Below are 21,097 nucleotides of genomic sequence, written 5' to 3'. Positions count from 1 at the left end.
TGTTCTTTCGAACTTTCTATTGAAATAAAAATGACAATCACATTAAAAAGTTACTAAAACTTAAACTAAAATGAAATTGAAAACTAAAGTAAAAAGTAAAAAAAACCCCAAAAAATTTAACAAATCTAAAAACTAAACAAAAAAAAAAATCTTAAAAAGAAAAACATAAAATTACTAAACCAAACTAACATGGAAACTGAAAAAAAGTCTTTCCAACCTTGAGATATTCCAAATGTAGTGAAAAAAAAAACAAAAAACAACATAATGTTATATACATAACAAAACTACTACAACTAAAACTAACATGACGTGAAAATGAAAACTGAAAATATAAAAATAAAATACTTTTTGAAAGTTCTTTTCAAGAAAAGTTTAAATAAAATGAAATATAGAGAATAATAATAATAATAAAAAAATATATATAAAAACGTTGTGTAAAAAAGTGACATTTTACAAGCTAAGAAGGTCAGATTATCCTCCCAGACTGTCATTGTTTGGTCTACAGACAGACTCTACGGCTCATTTACACATGTATTGTTTGTTATTTTGGTGTTGCAGGTCCGGAGGGCTTGGGTTTCAGCATCACCTCCAGAGACGTCCCGATTGGTGCTTCCGCCCCCATATATGTGAAGAACATCCTCCCGCGTGGAGCCGCCATCCAGGACGGCCGTCTGAAGGCCGGAGACCGGCTGCTCGAGGTGAGAAAACCTGGAGGCTGTTGAGGGCGACGAGTCACATCACACGGCATTCACTTCCTCTTCCTGTTCACAGCTTCCTCTACATTCAGCACCATATACAGCTTTTCTCATGCTTTTCTCATATTAAAAAAACATCTTGCGTGTCATACAGAAGGTCCAACGACTTGTTTTCCGGAGGATTTCCCCCTTTAGTCCCTTTTGCTTGGTCTATTGGAGGCAAGATGTCCATTGTTTTCCTCTCTCCCCTGTGAGAAGCACTTTCCTTTTTAGTTTGGGAGAGTAAATTATGTTAATAAAAGAGAATGGACAAAAAGAACTCAAGCTGATGGCTGATTTACAGTGACAGCCAATCAACAATGGCCATTTCATTTAGAAATGGAGCAGGACACCTGCAGGCTCACATGCCAGATGCTACCGTGGAGCCAGAACGTCATCCATTTGGCTTAACAAACCCTGATTCATCGCTTTAATGGAGTCGAGGCCTTTCAGAGTGCTTTCACTTCACCCCTTGCCTTTATGTTGCCATAGAAATATCAGGACAGTACTTCCTGTTGTCATGGTCACAATAATGCGACTGCAATTAATTGTAATGCTTGATCAGATATAATTACACGGAATATAATTCAGGTTTTATTTGTTGCTTTATTAAACATGCTCTCAGATGACTCTGTAATGTCAGATTTGACAGCAGTGTCACTTTTGCACAGGTCAAGCTTTTTAATATGACGCTCAAACCTGTTCAACCAATGATTATATACAGTGGGTTTCACGGAAAGTATTCAGACCCCCTTAAATTTTTCACTCTTTGTTATATTGCAGCCATTTGCTAAAATCATTTATGTTCATTTTTTTCCTCATTAATGTACACACAGCACCCCATATTGACAGAAAAACACAGAATTGTTGACATTTTTGCAGATTTATTAAAAAAGAAAAACTGAAATATCACATGGTCCTAAGTATTCAGACCCTTTGCTCAGTATTTAGTAGAAGCACCCTCTTGATCTAATACAGCCATGAGTCTTTTTGTGAAAGATGCAACAAGTTTTTCACACCTGGATTTGGGGATCCTCTGCCATTCCTCCTTGCAGATCCTCTCCAGTTCTGTCAGGTTGGATGGTAAACGTTGGTGGACAGCCATTTTTAGGTCTCTCCAGAGATGCTCAATTGGGTTTAAGTCAGGGCTCTGGCTGGGCCATTCAAGAACAGTCACGGAGTTGTTGTGAAGCCACTCCTTCGTTATTTTAGCTGTGTGCTTAGGGTCATTGTCTTGTTGGAAGGTAAACCTTCGGCCCAGTCTGAGGTCCTGAGCACTCTGGAGAAGGTTTTCGTCCAGGATACTTGGTCTACCAGGCCTGTACTTGGCTGCATTCATCTTTCCCTCGATTGCAACCAGTCGTCCTGTCCCTGCAGCTGAAAAACACCCCCACAGCATGATGCTACCACCACCATGCTTCACTGTTGGGACTGTATTGGACAGGTGATGAGCAGTGCCTGGTTTTCTCCACACATACCGCTTAGAATTAAGGCCAAAAAGTTATATCTTGGTCTCATCAGACCAGAGAATCTGATTTCTCACCATCTTGTGGTCCTTCAGGTGTTTTTTTGTGTCTTGCACTGAGGAGAGGCTTCCGTCGGGCCACTCTGCCATAAAGCCCCGACTGGTGGAGGGCTGCAGTGATGGTTGACTTTCTACAACTTTCTCCCATCTCCCGACTGCATCTCCGGAGCTCAGCCACAGTGATGTTTGGGTTCTTCTTTACCTCTCTCACCAAGGCTCTTCTCCCCCGATAGCTCAGTTTGGCCGGACGGCCAGCTCTAGGAAGGGTTCTGGTCGTCCCAAACGTCTTCCATTTAAGGATTATGGAGGCCACTGTGCTCTTAGGAACCTTAAGTACAGCAGAAATGTTTTTGTAACCTTGGCCAGATCTGTGCCTTGCCACAATTCTGTCTCTGAGCTCTTCAGGCAGTTCCTTTGACCTCATGATTCTCATTTGCTCTGACATGCACTGTGAGCTGTAAGGTCTTATATAGACAGGTGTGTGGCTTTCCTAATCAAGTCCAGTCAGTATAATCAAACACAGCTGGACTCAAATGAAGGTGCAGAACCATCTTAAGGATGATCCGAAGAAATGGACAGCACCTGAGTTAAATATATGAGTGTCACAGCAAAGGGTCTGAATACTTAGGATATTTCAGTTTTTGTTTTTTAATAAATCTGCAAAAATGTCAACAATTCTGTGTCTGTACCCACTGTATATATAAAATATTTTTTTTCATCCAGTATATATGATTTGTTATATTTCAAGTTTATATATATATATATATATATATATATATATATATATATATATATATATATATTAGGGGTGGCACGGTTCGCGGAAAAAAACCGAACCGCACGGTTCTCCACACACGGTTCGGCACGCGCTAGGACCGCGGTTCAACTGAATTCTGACAACGCATGTGGTTTGTTAAAACAAATAGGGTTCGGCTAATGTATGTTTCTGTTAATGGATGCGCATTCTGGCTTCCCAGTACATTATAACAACAGCGATGAGAAAAAAATAAAAATAATAAGTGGACAAATCATTCACTCTTGTTCAATGCGAGTGCCGTATGCTGGAATATGAGCATTTATTCCGTCATCACCCGGGTGCTGATAGCGCGCGCACAGGTGACAGCACACGTTGATATCGGTGTTTAGACTAAAGTCATGTAAGCTTTGCCATTTCAAATATTTAAGAGCCAGAGGACGCGAGCTCGCGCGCGCAGTGAGAAGATTTGTGCGTGCGCTCATCAGAAGCGCACAAACCTGCGCCTCAGAACGCGCGCAAATATGAAGCTCTCTCTGAAGTATTGTGTTTTAATGGATAAATTCACACAAAATTCTGTCAAAATGCCCGTCTTGGTAAGTATCCTATAGCAGACATAGCCGGCTGGGCGTACAGTATCAGTGCTTTCTCTTAAAGTGACAGTTAATATTAAATAAACAGCAACAACAAAGAAATCACTCACTGCTCTTGATTGAATCGCTTTTGTAACTTTAATAAAGAGTAATCTTTAATTTATACAGTCAAATATGCAATGCTGTTTTACCTTTGATTACTTTAATCGTACTTCAATTTCTGTACCTAAAAACCCCCCTGAAAATCACTGATTATTTTATTTGTATCTTTACTCTATTGTATTTTTATTTGTGCTGTTGCTTGTAGTTAAAGGTCTGCTTTTATTTGTGTACACTCACAATGAAAACAAAACAGATTTTATATATATAACATGTAATAATATTTAGCATTTTCACATCAAAATAAAAGAAACTGAGCAAAGTAGATGTCTTTTTTTTCCCTGTTGTACCGAAATTGTATCGAACCGTGACCCCCGAACCGAGGTACGTACCGAACCGTGACATCTGTGTACCGTGCCACCCCTAATATATATATATATATATATATATATATATATAAACTATATATCTAAAATATATATACATATTTTTTAAATATATATATATATATATATATATATATATATATATATATATATATATATATATATATATATATATATATATATATATATATTATGTCTATATAGTTTTTATTATTATTTTAATAAATCAAGTTAAACTAAATGAAAATTAAAAATATTGCCTTTGGTTTTATTCCATTTTATTTTTTTATTAAGTTTAATTTATTTCAAGTAGTTAAAATGTGTTTTTTATGGTTTTAATTTTAGTTTTAGTTAACTATAATAACACTGCAGCTAATTTATATAAATAAGTTGAAGTACTAACATTTCTAGTACTAAATAACAAATTACTAAAACCTAAACTAAAATGAAAACTGAATATATATATATATATATAAATAGTATGTAAATAATAATAAAAAATAATAATGTGTGAATAAATATGTGTGTGTGTGTGTACATATTTATTGTTTTATATAATATACATTTTTTTTTTTAGAAATGTTTGTGTTTGGCTTAGTGCATATGGTTTACAAAATAAAAACATATACATTGATGAAAACAGATTTGTTGTTAAGACAAAAAAATGCTTTTCCTGTCAGATCTTCATGTTTGTGATGTTTTCTGTGTTGTGTGGGTGTAGGTTAACAGAGTGGATCTGAATGGTAAGACTCAGGAGGAGGTTGTGGCTCTGTTGCGCTCGACTCCCATGGGAGGCACTGTAGGTCTTCTCATCGTCAGACAAGAGGACACTTTCCTGCCCCGCGAAGTGGTGAGTCACACGCTCACACTCCCACACACACACCTAAATGTGCAACCATCTTAAAATGGCTTAACAATAGCCATAAATGGTCTCTCGATATCACACAGAGTTCATATAGCACCATGAAATGGCCTCTTCAACTCTTTCCCTGCCTCTGGCCTATTTAGGTCACATGTGTGCCAAAGAGGCAGCTGCCACCCGCCTTAACTCATTTTGAAGTCATTATTATTTCCATAATAGATAATTTAGGAGTGCAGATGAACTCCGGGCTGACTTGACATTTGCATGCAGATTTTATTTTATTTTTTCTTGGTCGACATTCCATGAAAATGCTTCTGTAACCAGTGCTGAAGGTTCCCATTGGGACCAGATCTCAAAGATCTGTTGTTTACAGCATCAGTAAAAATCCTTCTTTGCACTTATGTAGCCGTGTTGATGACAGGCAGGTTTTTTTGAAGTCTAATCCATGATATATGAATGCTTCTAGCTATGCAAGCTTGATTTGTTGCAAAATGGGTCTGAAGACAAATTTGAATGCACCACAAGCATGCGTTGTATTCATAAGCTGACCATAGTGAGAGCTAACGGTTTTCTTCTATAGTCAGTTGTTGCTCTTTTAGGTCGAGAGAATCATGCTGAGCAAGATCGTGCAAGTTAGGTAATGTCCATATGTTTATAACCAGTTAAAGCTAATTAAATCATCAGCTACTAGCTACCTGTATGTGAGGGTTAGCATGTCTCCTATCAAAATGGAAAAAAATCAACATCAAAATCAACATTGTGTGCTTTCGGCGGGACTATGTCAACACAGGTTAATTGCAAAAACGTGTCTCTACCTACATTTTTGGAAAAATTCAAAAACGTACTTACAGGCCTACACACATTTCACTGCAGTTTCCAGCTGAAATGAACAAAAGTGGCAGTAAAACACAGACAACTTTTGTTCTTTTTCATGCAAATTATGATTACAGCGGCTGATTGTCAATTAATGATGACTTAATTTCATGCAGTTCCTTGCACGATACTGTTATGACCTCAAAACATTTTTACCGTAGCACATTATTTGTAAACTAATACAATTTGTTGTTTGCAGTGCATAACCAATTCCATATGGCTTTTCTAATGTAGTAAACTTGCTCTGTAGCACACCCTGTACAGCATTACGAGTTCAATGAAACACGAATCACAGTAAGTCTTTAAGAGCCTTGTAGAAATAAGCTAAAAAGCCACTGTTGCTTCAGCAAATGCGTTTTTATCTCACATTTGCTTGTTAACACTTAAGTGTTGGTTCTATGTTTTGTTTTGTTTGTTTTTTCCAATGCAATACAGCATTAAACATTTAGCACAACTTACAGGATGTTTCATTTCTGAAATGCCATGGATACAACGACCAACATAATAAAACATTGCCAGATTCATGTTTCTATTTAAGATAAATTTGAACATGCTTTTAGACTTCCCGTTTTGAAAGTTTCACAACATAGTTTTTCAGAAAAGTCACCACAGGACTGGCTTGGACTGTGTCTTTTTCACCCAGTTGTAGAGTGTTAAGGAATCTGCTATTTCTCTTAAAAGGATACAAAATACCATAGTTAAAGTACACACCCAAACCTATCGAAGAGTCCAGCATGTTTTGATGTGCGGCATCTTCATAGAGGCTTGAAAAACACATCCCCGGAAGCAAGTTCAAACGCTGGCTGATTGATTTTGGACTTATTTAAGCTTGGGGTGATTGAGAGTGGGTGAAGATGAGGTTTGACTTCCTTTCTCTGGCTCCGGCAAGATTTGATTAAAGACACCATCATGAAGAAACAGTTTCACCAAGTCTCCCGCTGCACCTCGTTTCTCATCAACTCCCCCTTAAAATTTGGAGTTTAAGACATCAGAACGACAGGGGTGGGAAGAGAGAAAGCGAGGGAAGAGATAAACTGTTGGACGCTTCATTACTCTTATTGTCACATTAACATTCAGGAGGCTTTGGCTTTTCAACGCACCCCATTCAGGCATTAAAGGATCTCAATAATCCATACAAGTATGTTCATAAAAATCAGATTACAAACGCATCGCTCTACTGCTGACAGTTATTGCAAATAAAGTGGAGAGAGAGAGGACAGCGGAGGGTTATTGATGCTATTTTCTAGGTCTGCGTGAGGGAGACCATCGTGGTTTAATATGATGCTATGGGAACGTTGTCATGTGAGCCAATCACAGTGCCAGACTATTAATGCATCATCGGGGAAGTTCTAAATCAAAAGACTGAGTGACACACTCTGCCACAGTGACAGGTTACAGTCTAATAAACCAGTACAGCAAAGTACTTAGTCTATGCTTTATGATATTCGAATACACAATGCAATTAACGTCAAATTATTATAATAACATCAGGAGAGAAAGTAACAGAACGGAGGCCTTTTTATGAAACAGGACATAAAAACAAGCAATGCTAACTGCTAACGTGCTGAGGGATCTTATTTATTTTCATGTATCTGCACGCATACGATTAGCCAGCGAGGCGTTGAGGGAATTGCAGACATTTTACGAAAGCGTGAACGTCAAATGCGGGCTGGCAGAGGCAGTGACTTATTGATAGGGGCGTCAGCTTTAACCTTTGCTCACAGCCGAAGTCTGGTCCTGAGGGAGCCGCAGAAAAATTAGCTTTGATGCCCCTGGCCGGCCCTCGCCCTTTAGAGAAAAAGAGAAAGAGAAGCGAGAGAAGGAGGCCGCACCACGGGCATGTTCAGTGAACTCCAAAGAGACTGTTGAGCCAGAATCGATGAAGCGCTATCCTTGGAGTGTGGCTGAGGGGCTGGTGTTAGTTGAGTGCAATTATAGGTCATGTGGCACTCAAAGTGCTTTGTGTCATGGTCAGTGTCAGATACTCACAATATTACTGATCTTTAAACAACTGAGTTGTTACTTGGTTTGCTACTCCTGACAGGTAGATTGAGGCTCGCTGTCAAATTTGATCCTTTCTGGGTCAGTCTTTTTGAAGTCCTTGCTGTACAGATTACAACCCTTCCTTTCTCACCTAATGCCGGTGTGATGTACCTTGACTGATATCAAGTTTTCTTCTCATCTGATGGTGTCACTGTGGTCATTTCGATAAATTACTGAAAGCTAAGTGTCTTTCAGGCCCCAACTAAGCAAACCAAAAGGCGACAGTGGCATGGAATCCAAACTCCATCAGGTGACAGAAATGGAGAAAAAAACCTTGGGAGAAGCCAGGCTCAGATGGGGGACCAGTTGTCCTCTGGCCTGATGAGGGAGCAGTTCTCTTTACCTCTGGCTCAGATGGGGGACCAGAAGCGGCGACCAATTCCCCTCTTGCATTCACTTAGGCCAAAGGAGAACTGATCTGGTTTTGAAAACTGTTTTTCTTCCAAGGATTTGTTTCTCCATTTCTGTTTTTTTTCTGTACCTCAGAACCTCAGCAAATCTAACACGTTCTCACTCCTAACTCGTCATATGTGGACGCGTGGTCAGGACACTTTTTAATCAATTTTTAATGCACTGCTTACCCCTTTAGCATCATGCAGGGTACTCTAGGTCTTACTGGTCACCTTTGACATCAATACACAGACAGGGCATTGGAAATATATTGTCAAGAAATCATATATTGGGGTATAATGCCATTATGACATATAATATAATTTTCAATTTAAAAATCTACAGTAATTTTAGTTGCATAACTTATATTACACCAATTACTCTATTTAGATTGAGCACCTAACCCAACCGCTACCCGTAAAGCTTACCATTTGTCAATATAAAATAAAGGATATACCAGACGTATGAAAACATAGTCACAATTTCTTTTGTGAACAATTATTATTATAATTTTTTATTTAAAGGCAAACTCAAATACATGAAAAAGACATTACTACAACACATTAACACATTAAATAACACATAAAACACATTAATACAAAAACTACACATCAAAGAGAAGAAATAAGATAGTAGTAGACCAGATAGTTGTTATGGACAATGGTCTGCATGATTGTTCGAGGAGAAAAGAGCAAACAACTGAGCAGAAACAACAGAATTATCAGTGGGGAGAATTACTTTTCACAAGGGATGTACAGGCAATTCTGTCAGCATTATCACCATTTCTGTCCAGAATGAAAACATTAAAATCTCTTCAAACAGTTATCAAAACACCCCTACTTCCACTATCAGTCGCAGCAAAAGAGACCACCTCGCAATACCGTATTGACCCGAATATAAGACGACCCTGATTATAAGACGACCCCACTTTTTCCAGATGTACCTTTAGGAAAAAGGCTTTTTGAAAACCAAATCTTGTTTGTTTTTTCTCTCTGTAAAACACATTTTTTCTTAAATAATTTTCATATTGCATATTTTTCCTATTTTAATTTTCGTTTTGAAAGTATGGTAAATACTGGTCAAATGTACCAACAATGACATTTAAAAATATACACTCTTTGATATACCATAAAAATAACAGGTAGCCCATCTGAATTATATAACATTTAGGCTACCCATCTCATAGTAGCCTACCAAAATGTCATTAACAGTAGAAGTGAAATCAGATTTGTTGTCCTCAAATCTGGGTACTGTCTTATGTTTTAAAATCACTTGCAAAGGAAGTTTGTTCCCATCAGGCTAACATGACAGACACAACTCATGCCGCGCGATCTTTACAACACACATTACATCACATATTTCATGGCACACTCATTTTATGCATTTTTGCGCCACCTATTTTTGTGGGTGTGTTATTGACATGTCAAAGTCTAGACCCTGAATATAAGACCACCACGTTTTTTCAGATGTATTTCCAAGAAAAAAAGATTGTCTTATATTCGGGTCAATACGGTATTTACCATTGCATCCATGAACACCATCCTTCCACAAATGGGCCTCCTGGACCAAAGCAATGTCAACCCTCTTTCGCCGCAATAGTTCTAAAAAACTTGAACGTTTATGGGGGCCATTTAAACCATTGACATTACAACTTAGTATATTAATTTCAGTCATTACTATCAAATAAGTGAACTGACCAAATGAGAGAAAGAAAAACCCATTAACATAAAGAGAACCCACCCCATAAAACTTTACAGACTGGGGTGAAAACCCCAGACTGCCGCCCTCCCCTGTCTTAATCAGTGACAGTAACATGACAGCCAGCACCATTCTTTAGAACACCGCCATTAGCCCTATTATAAGAGAACAGAAAAAGTGGGGTAAAAAAAACAACAACTACTGTATACTCTCTATAACAAGGAAACAAACATAAATAATTGTATCATGTACACTGAAAACTGTACAGTAATGGTATCAAGTTTCCTAGCTTACATGAAGAACTGCCAGTAGCCGATTGTCACATGAAGTTCTAGATCAATAAATCAGAAGTTGAGTCACTTGGTATTATCAAACCCTTAGCCTATGCTACGTCCATCCCAGGAGAATGAGGAGCGGGAATGGAGCTCAGGAATTGACACGCTTCATCCGGTGAGTGCATTAGTTTGGTCTCGCCATGTTTCATGACGATCATCAGCGTAGCAGGATACTGAAGAAAGGTCTGCAGACCTGCCTCTTTCAATTCCTTCCGTATTGTGCTGAAGGAACTCCGCTTCTTTGCCGTCGCGGGAGAGAAGTTGGGAAAAAAGCTTAACATCACACCGTCACCCGCTTTCACAGGACCGCGGCGTCTTGCTTCATTAAGAATTAAATTCCTGTCGTTGTAGCGTAACTATTTGAAGAGAAACACTCGCGGTTTGGAGTGATCAGTTGAAGCTCTGGAGTAAACTCGATGCGCGCATTCGATCTCGATATCTCTGCCCGCAAGTGATGGGATCTAGATCGGCAGAGACAGTTTCAGAAAGCCAATCTGGTCATCCTTCTCGGCGCCTTCAGGTAGTCCCAGCAGGTGGGACTTGTAAATCAAGGCAACTAGACACTTAGTGAGTGAAGTGACATTCAGCCAAGTATGGTGACCCATACTCGGAATTCGTGCTCTGCATTTAACCCATCCAACGTGCACACAAACAGCAGTGAACACACACAGCAGTGAACACACACACACCGTGAACACACACCCGGAGCAGTGGGCAGCCATTTTATGCTGCGGCGCCCGGGGAGCAGTTGGGGGTTCGGTGCCTTGCTCAAGGGCACCTCAGTCGTGGTATTGAGGGTGGAGAGAGCGCTGTACATTCACTCCCCCCACCTACAATCCCTGCCGGCCGGAGACTCGAACCCGCAACCTTTGGATTAAAAGTCCAACTCTCTAACCATTAGGCCACGACTTCCCCACAGTGTGTTCGCCGATCACTTTTTTCTGCTCTCTCTGTTCTCCGATTACAAAGTCAACTTTAGAGCATATATTCTGGATTGTAGTCATGTGAGAGGCAAATTCGGTGGACATTGCTGCTAAGTCAGCCTTCAAAATGTCCTCAAATTGCTTTATAGTGATCGCCATATTGTCTTCAATGTCGGCTCAGCCCGCCGCGGCCACTGGGTTTGTTTTCTTTCTTGACGTGGATGATGCTGAAAGATAAGAGAGTTTCCGACTATGTGACATCTCCAAATAACCGGAAAACGAAAAAACTAACCCAAATGTAAGAAAAGAAGACGAACAAAAGTAAAAGATGGGTTTTATACACGGAGCTCAGCTAATGTGCATCTTGGCTTATGAAAGCATCACGTGATCAAGATAATTAAAAAATTACAAACATTCAAGGACTTCTGAAGCCAAATGAATAATTTGCATGAGGAATGATGAATGAAAAATGATCACCGTCCCCAGCCTTAATGTTCAAATTACAAACACATCAAAAATTACACCTAAAGAAGCGTTATGTCAGGTTTGATTGCAAAATTCCATTGACTCTTATTGTTTTGTGACCGATTGCATCATGTTAATGTTAAGATTTATCTTTTGAATGAGATATGACTTTGTTAATGTTAACATTTTGAGCGATTAAAACCTTTAGTTTCACTCTGTTCCTCGCATTAAGATATTGTATGGCTTCATAAGACTTGGAATATAACATAAGTGAAGTGAAGTGACATACAGCCAGGTATGGTGACCCATACTCGAAATTCGTGCTCTGAATTTTAACCCATCTAAAGTGCACACACACAGCAGTGAACACACACACAGCGTGAACACACACCCGGAGCAGTGGGCAGCCATTTATGCTGTGGCGCCCGGGGAGCAGTTGGGGGTTCAGTGCCTTTCTCAAGGGCACCTCAGTCATGGTACTGAGGGTGGAGAGAGTGCTGTACGTTCACTCCCCCCACCTAGAGTTCCTGTCGGCCCGAGACTCAAACCCGCAACCTTGGATTACGAGTCCGACTCTCTAACCATTAGGCCACGACTTCCCCCGTAATAAGTTGATTATAATACTAATGCTGTTTCTGGTCAGTTTTGAGTTAAAGTGATGCCAAGGGATGTGACGAGTTAGGAGTGAGAACAAGTTGGCAAATCTATCAACAAATTCATCTTTGGAAGTGGGCCATTGAAGAAGTCTGCAAACTTGTAAATAGGGCTTTGTTTTCTGCAGTTCAATAAAATCCTGTATACACAAATGCTCAGGATTTGTGTAAAGCTAATCAGATTGGATTTTGCAAGAGCTTCATTAGGTGTGCCGCATGCATAAAATTGGCCTCAAACTGTCTGTTGGCGCTCTACGGCAGTGACGTCTGAGACTTTGGAGCACCTTGCCATCTTAACATTTGCATCAGGTTTGTTTATTTCGGAAATTGGAAGAGAGCCTTGAATATAAACCATTCATTTTTGCTTCAGAACTGACAAAAGGGATGTCAGAGGAGCGTTGGATAGTCAGTGCGGGTGAAGGAATAGGAGAAATGATGAAAGTGGGAGGATCTGGGAGGAGAGGGAGGGAGCGCGACTCAGCGGGAGACGGATAGGCCAGAAGATGGAGAGAGAGGGAAAGAATGAGAGATGTGATCGGCATCTCAGGGAGCCATCAAAAACTCCACTGTGGAGAAAAGACGGGAAAAAAGAGAACTGACAACAGCGGCAAGGGAGCAAACGTGTTTTGACAGACATCCTGCACTTGATGAAATCTTACCTTGCCACTTCGGACACACTCCGAGGCCTGACAAACACTCTGCTGCTGAATTATTCATGTCAAAAAACGCAATTATCCGGCACACTAATGTGGCCAGGGGCGGCGTGAGAGCATTAGAACAACACAACACACACGCAAGCAATTCCATCGTGTAAAAAAAAAAGCCAACCGCGCTCTTCTGCCGGCTGTCTGGTCTGCACTGGCCACAATTTATCGTTCCTTTTGATCTCCCAGTGGGCACTGCTGAGAACGCTCAGTAGTTACGAGTGTTTGCGACCGCTGCTTAGCCAGAGCAATAAGCAGAGATTGTATATCACCTCCTTCCCTCCGCAAAATAAATACGTGAAATCATTAGTAACACCAGGTAGAAGGAAACAAAGGAACAAAAGTAAATAGGAATTACCTCCAAAGCTTCAGCTAAAGATGAAGGTGTGTTGATTGACATTAGCATGCTGAGTAGCGTCTTGAGTGGGGATGGACACATGGGGATGCCTTGCTTGGATTTGCTTTTGTTTTGGTTTTGCTGTTGCTTTGCTTTTATTTTGTTTTGTTTTTGCTTTTACTTTGCTTTGCTTCTATTTTGTTTGTGTGGTTGCTTTATTTATTTATTAATTTATTTACTTTTTTGTTAACCCAGAATGTACACTGTACATAGTGACTTTGTGCTTAACACTCATATTATTGCATTTGAAAGAAGCTAGATTGTGGGCTTAACTACTAGACTAGTAGTCCAACACTCAACTAATTGACTAGTGAGGTGGACTTTGTTTAGGCCAGGGGTTCCCAACCCTATTCCTGGAGATCTATCTTCCTGCAGATTTCAGTTCCAACCTTGCTCAAACACACCTGTCTGTAATTATCAAGTGTTCCTTCAGATCCTAATTAGTTGGTTCAGGTGTGTTTGATCAGGGTTGGAGCTGAACTCTGCAGGAAGGATCTCCAGGAACAGGGTTGGGCACCCCTGGTTTAGGCAAACATCCATCTAGTTGATATTGAAAATATGTAGTTATGCACATCCCCTGTTAGATGGAATGTGACTAATTGCAAGGAATTTAATAGAAAACATGGTTCTTGAGGTATTTTCACAGTTCAACTGATGCTATTGTACCCAGATTGGCAATACAAAATGGTGCACTTGTGGCTGATTTATCTGTAGAGCACTTGATAAGCCCAAATTACCAAAATGCACAGGAAGTCTCCAATGACCCTGTTGAATTCTTTCATGGAAAACTTGACAGATACGAATGAAATTGCTCGTTTCAAGTTGGTTTGTTTGGAAAACTTGATCTCAAAGCTTTTTTTTACTCATGAAATTATTCATATTCATCATTTTCTGGCTCAACTTCCAGAAAATAGTCCTATGAATGACGATGAGCTTTTTGTATTTATGTTCAAATAATACGCCCATCTGTAGTCAATTGGAGCTCTCTCCAAGCTGGAGTTGATGCTCATGACTGTTGCCTTGTTCAAACATACAATAACTACAACTCGTCAATTCTCTTGGCTGTGCCAGTCCAATCCAAAATCTCCCAGAACGGAAACTCGTTTCAGCTCGGCACAGGACAGTAATTAAACACTACATTAAATTCCTCTTCATGACCAGTTCAGACTTTTCACGGATCCATTAGAGGCTGGATCTGCCAAGCTAAGAGAATCTTAATTGCGCAATTAATTTGAACGTTGATGTCTACTGACAGTTGGATTTATGGTGTCTATTGAGGCCAGATCCAGACAAATGTGTGACAGGTTCTATTTTAATACGGCTGATGAGTTGGCTTGATATCCCGCTAGTGACGCCCGTTTTGCCGGTCATCTGAAAATCTGTTGCTTTTTTTCTGAACTTGTTTCAGAACTATGCAAGTTATTGTTGTTATTGAGTTATTGTTGCTGATTTCCTGTTTTGTTCCAATTGTCCTCTCAATGAAGAATGTTTCTATTTTTAAATGTGGTTTGGAAGGATTCTGTGAATGTTAAATTGTTAGGAAACGACAACAACAATCCCACTTGTGTTTCTTCTCAAATGGTCGCAATTATTCACAGCAGATAATATCTTCATTTCTCAGAATCACTTTGTACACTCACACTTGCACACTTCTAGTGCCAAAAGAAAGGTCAGATTTCGACATTTATTTCCCCATGCATCCATATTTGCTTTTAATCTGTTCACTGGATGTGGGAAAGTTTAGTAACTCAAAGGGGGAAGAAATCAAATCAGCATGTTACCTGAACACTAGAGACTAGACTAGAGTTGTTAAATTAGAGATTGCTTGGATGTTTTGATGGGAATGGTTGAGAGAGCTCTTTTGTAAGCTGTGGGAAGAAGGAAGTATGTTTGTCCGTGCTCAACAAGTGCCTCTGATTGCCCGAGAGCTGTAGCAATCATTCAAAGCTAGCCTTAAAACACAGACAGCATTGGTGTGTTCACAATGACATACTGCCTACTGTTTTTAAGAACTAAGGAACTATAATGTGTTGTATACAAATGCTGTGTCCATCTACACTGTCACAATTAAAAAAATAAACTTGATATATCGTTTGAAAGCTTAAAGACTCTAGTTTTCATATTTGGTGACTGATGTTTTAAAATATTGTACAGGGCAACTGTAATTTGTTAATTTGTAAGAAGAGTACTCATCAGTCAGAGAGAGAGTTCTGACCTTTACTTTGAAATAGTGATACATATATAAAATCATGAAAAATCTCCATTCATGTTCATGTCAAGTGTTAAAAAGATAAAATTCATTCTATTTTTTGAGAAGAAATAGGTCTAAAAGTGTTTAGAATATAAAGAAAAAACAAGAGGTTCTCAATTTTTGATGCAGTGTGAACTATAACGTGCGTCCAGGGTTCTTGTTGCATGTTTTTATGTGTTTTTTAGAGGATGAATTGAAATCAAATACTGCCATACCACCCTTAATACTTCTGAATGTGATGTCTACGTCATAAATATTGAGAAAACAATGGAAAAAACATGTTTCAGATCACTCAAACCATATGTGGAAATAGAGCCGCCCTTATATGGTTACTAATGGGGTTTGATGGTCATCTAGTGGAAAAGCTTGGTACTACGCCCAAACAAAATTTCACTGAAAGCTCATTTTTTGAGATATCAACCTCAAATTTGGAACACAACTTTTTTAGATTTTTGGTTTTGATTTTCTAGCAGTTTTAGAGTAAAACATGTTATGTAAAATATATATTTTACATAAAATATAAATATTAAAATTTTTATATTTTCATAAAGTTAAACTTCCATAACATTTTAGTAATAAGATTTTTAGAACTTTTTTCACCTCTACAATAATCTAAGTATCTAAGTATCTGCTAAGTATCTTCTTTAAAAAGAGACCAAGCTTAAGTATCTGCTCCAAACCATTCAAAATGTATAACAATTTAAGTTGGAAATGTCATTTTCAGGCCTATACTCAAAAAGTGGAACCGACAGTTAACAGGTTAAATGAAAGTTTTTGAAGTGTATGTCGTTTCTACAGCTCTGCTCAGGTTTGTAATAATTGCCAGAGCTGTGATTTTAAACCTGGTGGACTGTTTCGTAGATGGATGTGTTGATTGCAGACAGGTGTTGTTCTGTGCTGATTGCTGATGAGCTGCCCCTGAAGCACAAATGACGCTCTTATGTGAGTTTGGCGTGTCATATGATGTCCAGATCTGTTGTGTTATCAACCCATTTGACTGTTTCCATAGCAACGGCCAGTGGAGGAAGTGAGCTTGGGCAGGAGGGCATCCCGCTTGATTAAGATAATTAGCCCCTTTCTTATTTAATGGGTGTGTCTCCACGGTTTTGTCCCAGATTACAGCTCGTTGGTTTCATCTGTCATAACCCTGACCGCATCCCGTCCTTCTCCACACACAGATTCTTAGGGAATTATTTAGAAGATGACCAAACGTTCAGATGAAGTTTCCTCTTTATTCAGGAGCTCATGTTGGATCTCTAAAAGTGGCTCTGATATAAAAATCTTTCTTTCAAAGTTATTTTATGCCTTTAAGCCTTTGTCATAGTTGCAGTGAGGTAATTCTCTACAGTTTCTGCGTATGTGAGACCTGCGGTCCTGTCGCTGTCCTTGCTGGCAGCTGTTGGCCAGAGTGTTTCATCGGAGATGTCGTGACAGCAAAATGGGCTCTGTACCATGGGAATGGAGCTGTTTCTGAGCCAAGATAGCTATCAGGATCTATTTGTAACTTGGCAGTCTTTCTTGGTTTTTTAACGGCGAATGAATTATCACATTCACTAGGACCTTGGCTCTCTCACACCTGCCGAGAAAATGTAGTACTGAAAGACCCTTAAAGCACTCGCTGATATTATTCATTGAGAAAAGAAAAGAAAAAAACTTTTGAAGTCTTTGAAAGTTCTGAATAAGGTTTGGATAATATATGAACTTATTCAGAATGATTTAGGTTAAATAACTGACACAAAATCTTTCTTTTGTTGTCTTTTTTTCCTCCCTCAAAACATTTTTTTGTCGCAAAGTGCATTGGAAGGCAATAGTGTTCTGCTAGCATATTTTTTTTCTTTTCGTTTCACAAAACAGTTTTGAGCTGCCACCTGTTTTTGTTTAGCACTTTTTCTCTCAGCTGTGACAGCAATTAGCCTAGCTGTTCATATGGAGCGGCCGCTGCTCTGTCGCTGTACAGCGCTGGTAAACAAGCTAATTTAGAGCAGTTTTGGGACATGCAGGGCTTGCTGAGAGCATGTGGTGTAGTCAAGCACAGTTCGGTCTCAACGCAATGTCGTCCTTGTAGCACATACGCGTTTATGTGTACAACACAGTGCTGGTAATGATCAAATATTGGCTTGTTATAAAACATAACATCCTCTGTAGGAAAATTGTCAGCTTTAAGTATAATCAAATAAGATCAGCACACTGAAGGCAGTGGGCTGTAGGATGCATCGTATTTTAACCGTTGTCAGGATTTCTGCTGATATTGATTTATTAAGCATAATCGTCTATGATATTTGCCTGCTGGTTATATATCCTGATATATATATATATGTATATTTTATTTTAATGGTGCAATCCTCCACAAGCTATCATGGTTGTGGTTGCCGGATTTTAAGAGTTTAAATCCTCCAATCAGTGAATTTTTCATAAATCAATACAGTTTCTGATCAGTGGTTTAATCTTCCCAACTTGGCAACCATGCACAGGCGCACTCGCTGCAAAATGCAGGGTTGCCAGGTCCCAGATAAAATTCCAGCCCAATGCCAATGCAAAACCCACCCAAAAACTTGCTCTATTTTTTCCCTGTCTGATCACAGCTATCAGCTACAGGATTCCCATAAACAGCCTTCAAAATAAATGAATAAAAGAAAATAAAAGATTTTGTTTATTGCATGCTTTGAATCTTATTTAGATTATTTTAGCTAGACATGTTTATTTGATTATTTAATCTGTATTTTATTTCTCTTTAGTTACTTTTACTGTCTTTGATCTTAACTCCGAGCACATGATAAATTGTATAAAATAGAACCTGCATAATGTGCTAAGCTGATATAGTCATCCATAAAAGTCAATGTAAGTCAATGTTATAGCGCTTTTTACAATACACGTCAAAGCAGCTTTACAGAAAATCGTGATGTTAAAGTTTATAATTTATTTATAGATTAATGCAAGATTTTGCTCAAATAACATTTATCTTTCATGTCGTCGATTACACTGTTCACGGCGACTAAAACCATGCGAGTTGATGTTCTTTTGATTTGTGCTTATGTAAAAGTGCAATAATTTTGATCAAATGTAAGAAACAAATTCAAATGAGAAGAATCATGATTGTAATTTTTAAGGAATAATCATGATTGACTGTTAAACCATTATTATGCAGCCCTGCAATGTTGCTGATATTTTTCGCTTTCGTCTTTTGACCTTGTGTTGGGAATTTGGTTACTTGTAAAAATATGTATAAATGAGATGTTTGACTTCATTCTCCAACTCTTCGTGTCACCTTCACTTTAGGTGCTGAGCTGTGACATTTCTTTCGCTCCTCGCTTCCTCTCAAAGCTTTGACTGTCTCATCTAATCTCCTCTCTTTGTCGGGTCTTCAGGTCTAATTGTACATGAAAGTCTTGAATGTGCATTAGTCAGAGGTGTTTAAAATGCAGTATTTATCAGAAGGTGGCGGGCCAAAGAAACAGTGGTGAGAAATTTCATGTTTCTATACTTATCATGCACAGGCCTTCTTTGCAATTACATACTTGACTGATTTCTTTTAGCCTCTTAAATTCATTTCCAGTGACCTTTATGTCTTTGCCCCATTCGGGCGAGAAAGTTTCAGTCATGCTAATTGTTTCAAACCTCGGCAGCAGTTTGAAGATAGAGAGCAATATTTATATTTTAATTTCTCTATTTTACTTTCTTCATCCCTTCCCTCCCTCCATTACATTGTTTATTTTTTTCTCAAGTTTGGTCATTACATTTTTTTTTTTTTTTTTTTTTTTACTATTTCCTCTTTTCCTGCCTTCACTGATTTGTTTGTTCATTCTTTCTTTTTGTTATTTTTATTTTGTCTGTTTTGTGTTTTGTTTTGCTTGCTTTTAACTTTTAGTTCTTTCTTTCTTTCTTTCTTTCTTTCTTTCTTTCTTTCTTGTCTAGAGAACACAATTTGTTAAATTGTTTCTTTTACTTCCTTCATTTCTTTCTTCTCTCCAATGTTGTTTATTCTTTCTTTTGTTTGTTTGTTAAATTGTCTATTCTTTTGAATTGTTGTTACTTGCTTAGTCTTTTGTTTGTCCTTCATCTTGTTTGTTTTATCTTCAGTTTCTTTTTGTTATTTGTTTATTTGAGGGTGTTTTTCCTTTGATTTTTGTTTCTGTGTTTGTTTTTTCATTATTCTTTTTCTTTTGAAAGTGTTTATTTCATAAATGTATGATTAAAAAAAAAAAAAAACAATTTTGTTCTGTTTCTTATGGAAGCCTGTTTCCGCTACTGAACAACAACAACAAAAAAATGTAATTGTGACTTGACAATCATGACTTTTTTTCTGAGAATTTTGAGATATAAACGTGCAATTCTGACTTTTTTCTTGCAATTATGAGTTTATATCTCACAAATCTGACTTCATTTCTCAGAATTGGGAGTTTATACAGTATCTTGCAATTCTGACTTTATTACTTACAATGGGAACTTTATATCTCATAATTCTGAGAAAAAGGCAGAATTGTGAGATGTCAACTCACAGTTGCTAGAAGAAAAGTCATAATTGTGAGAAAGTCATTTACTTTTTTAATTAAATTTTTTTTATTATTCAGTGGCGGAAACGGGCTTCCATGTTTGTTTGTTTTTGTTACTTGGTTAGTTGTTTTTTTCTAGTTTGTTCGATTATTTTTTTTTTTTTCTGCATTCACTGATTTGTTTGTTCATTCTTTTTGTTAATTGTTAATTTTGAGGGTGTTTTTGGTTTGTTCATCAATGCATTCTCTTTTTTAGTTCTTTTGAAAGTGTGTTTATTTCATTGGGTTATTTTTTTTCTTTTATTAGAACTTTAGTTTGTTCTTTGTTTCTTTCATTCATTCACTCATATATTTTTTTTCTGTCTTGCTTATTTCTGTATAATCTGTCTATAAGTCCCAGTGGAGTATAAGAGTGAATGCTAGACGTCTGCTCTTCTCTCTCTGTGTTTTCAGACGCTGTCTTATCTCTCATGGGCTCTTCTCTTCATTGTCTGTGCACTGACAGTATAATTCAAGCTCACTCTGGAAACAAAAGCATGTAATGAATGCACACCATCCAGTCAGCTTATGAATGAATTAATTACTCCCGAGCACAATGGGCCAGGTTGAGCTGTATGCACCTTTTATAAAGTCATGCATTTTTCCTTTGTCACTGTGTGAAAGAAATGTACAGTGTTGTGAAGGCTTGTGAAAATGAACCAGCTGTTTCTAACAGAATTTCAGACCTTCAAACAAACTGTTGCATGTTATAAAATTTCACAGTGACTTTGGGGCCAGAGAATTGGAGCTGTTTAGCTTTTCAGACTCACAGCTTGGGGATCCTTGAACCTAGAGAAATTTAGTTTTAAACCACTTGTAGCGCAGGTAAAGTACTTGTTTCAAAATTACTTGGCATACTGAAGCTTCATGGTCAAAATTAATA

General features: G+C 38.2%; 1 protein-coding gene across 3 annotated transcripts in view; it reads left to right on the top strand.

Annotated features, from left to right (window-relative positions):
• The window catches only part of LOC306863618 (partitioning defective 3 homolog), a 463,239-nt gene that overhangs the window by 229,146 nt on the left and 212,996 nt on the right, over positions 1-21,097 (top strand). For all 3 annotated transcript variants that reach the window (XM_079407066.1, XM_079407065.1, XM_079407067.1), the window contains exons 10-11: positions 559-698; positions 4,813-4,941. In XM_079407066.1, coding sequence (XP_079263192.1) covers positions 559-698; positions 4,813-4,941 — 269 coding nt within the window. The remainder of the gene's footprint in view (positions 1-558; positions 699-4,812; positions 4,942-21,097) is intronic.

The sequence above is a fragment of the Barbus barbus genome (assembly GCF_936440315.1).
Source record: "Barbus barbus genome assembly, chromosome: 44".
Taxonomy (NCBI): domain Eukaryota; kingdom Metazoa; phylum Chordata; class Actinopteri; order Cypriniformes; family Cyprinidae; genus Barbus; species Barbus barbus.
This window is presented reverse-complemented; position numbering and strand designations above follow the sequence as displayed.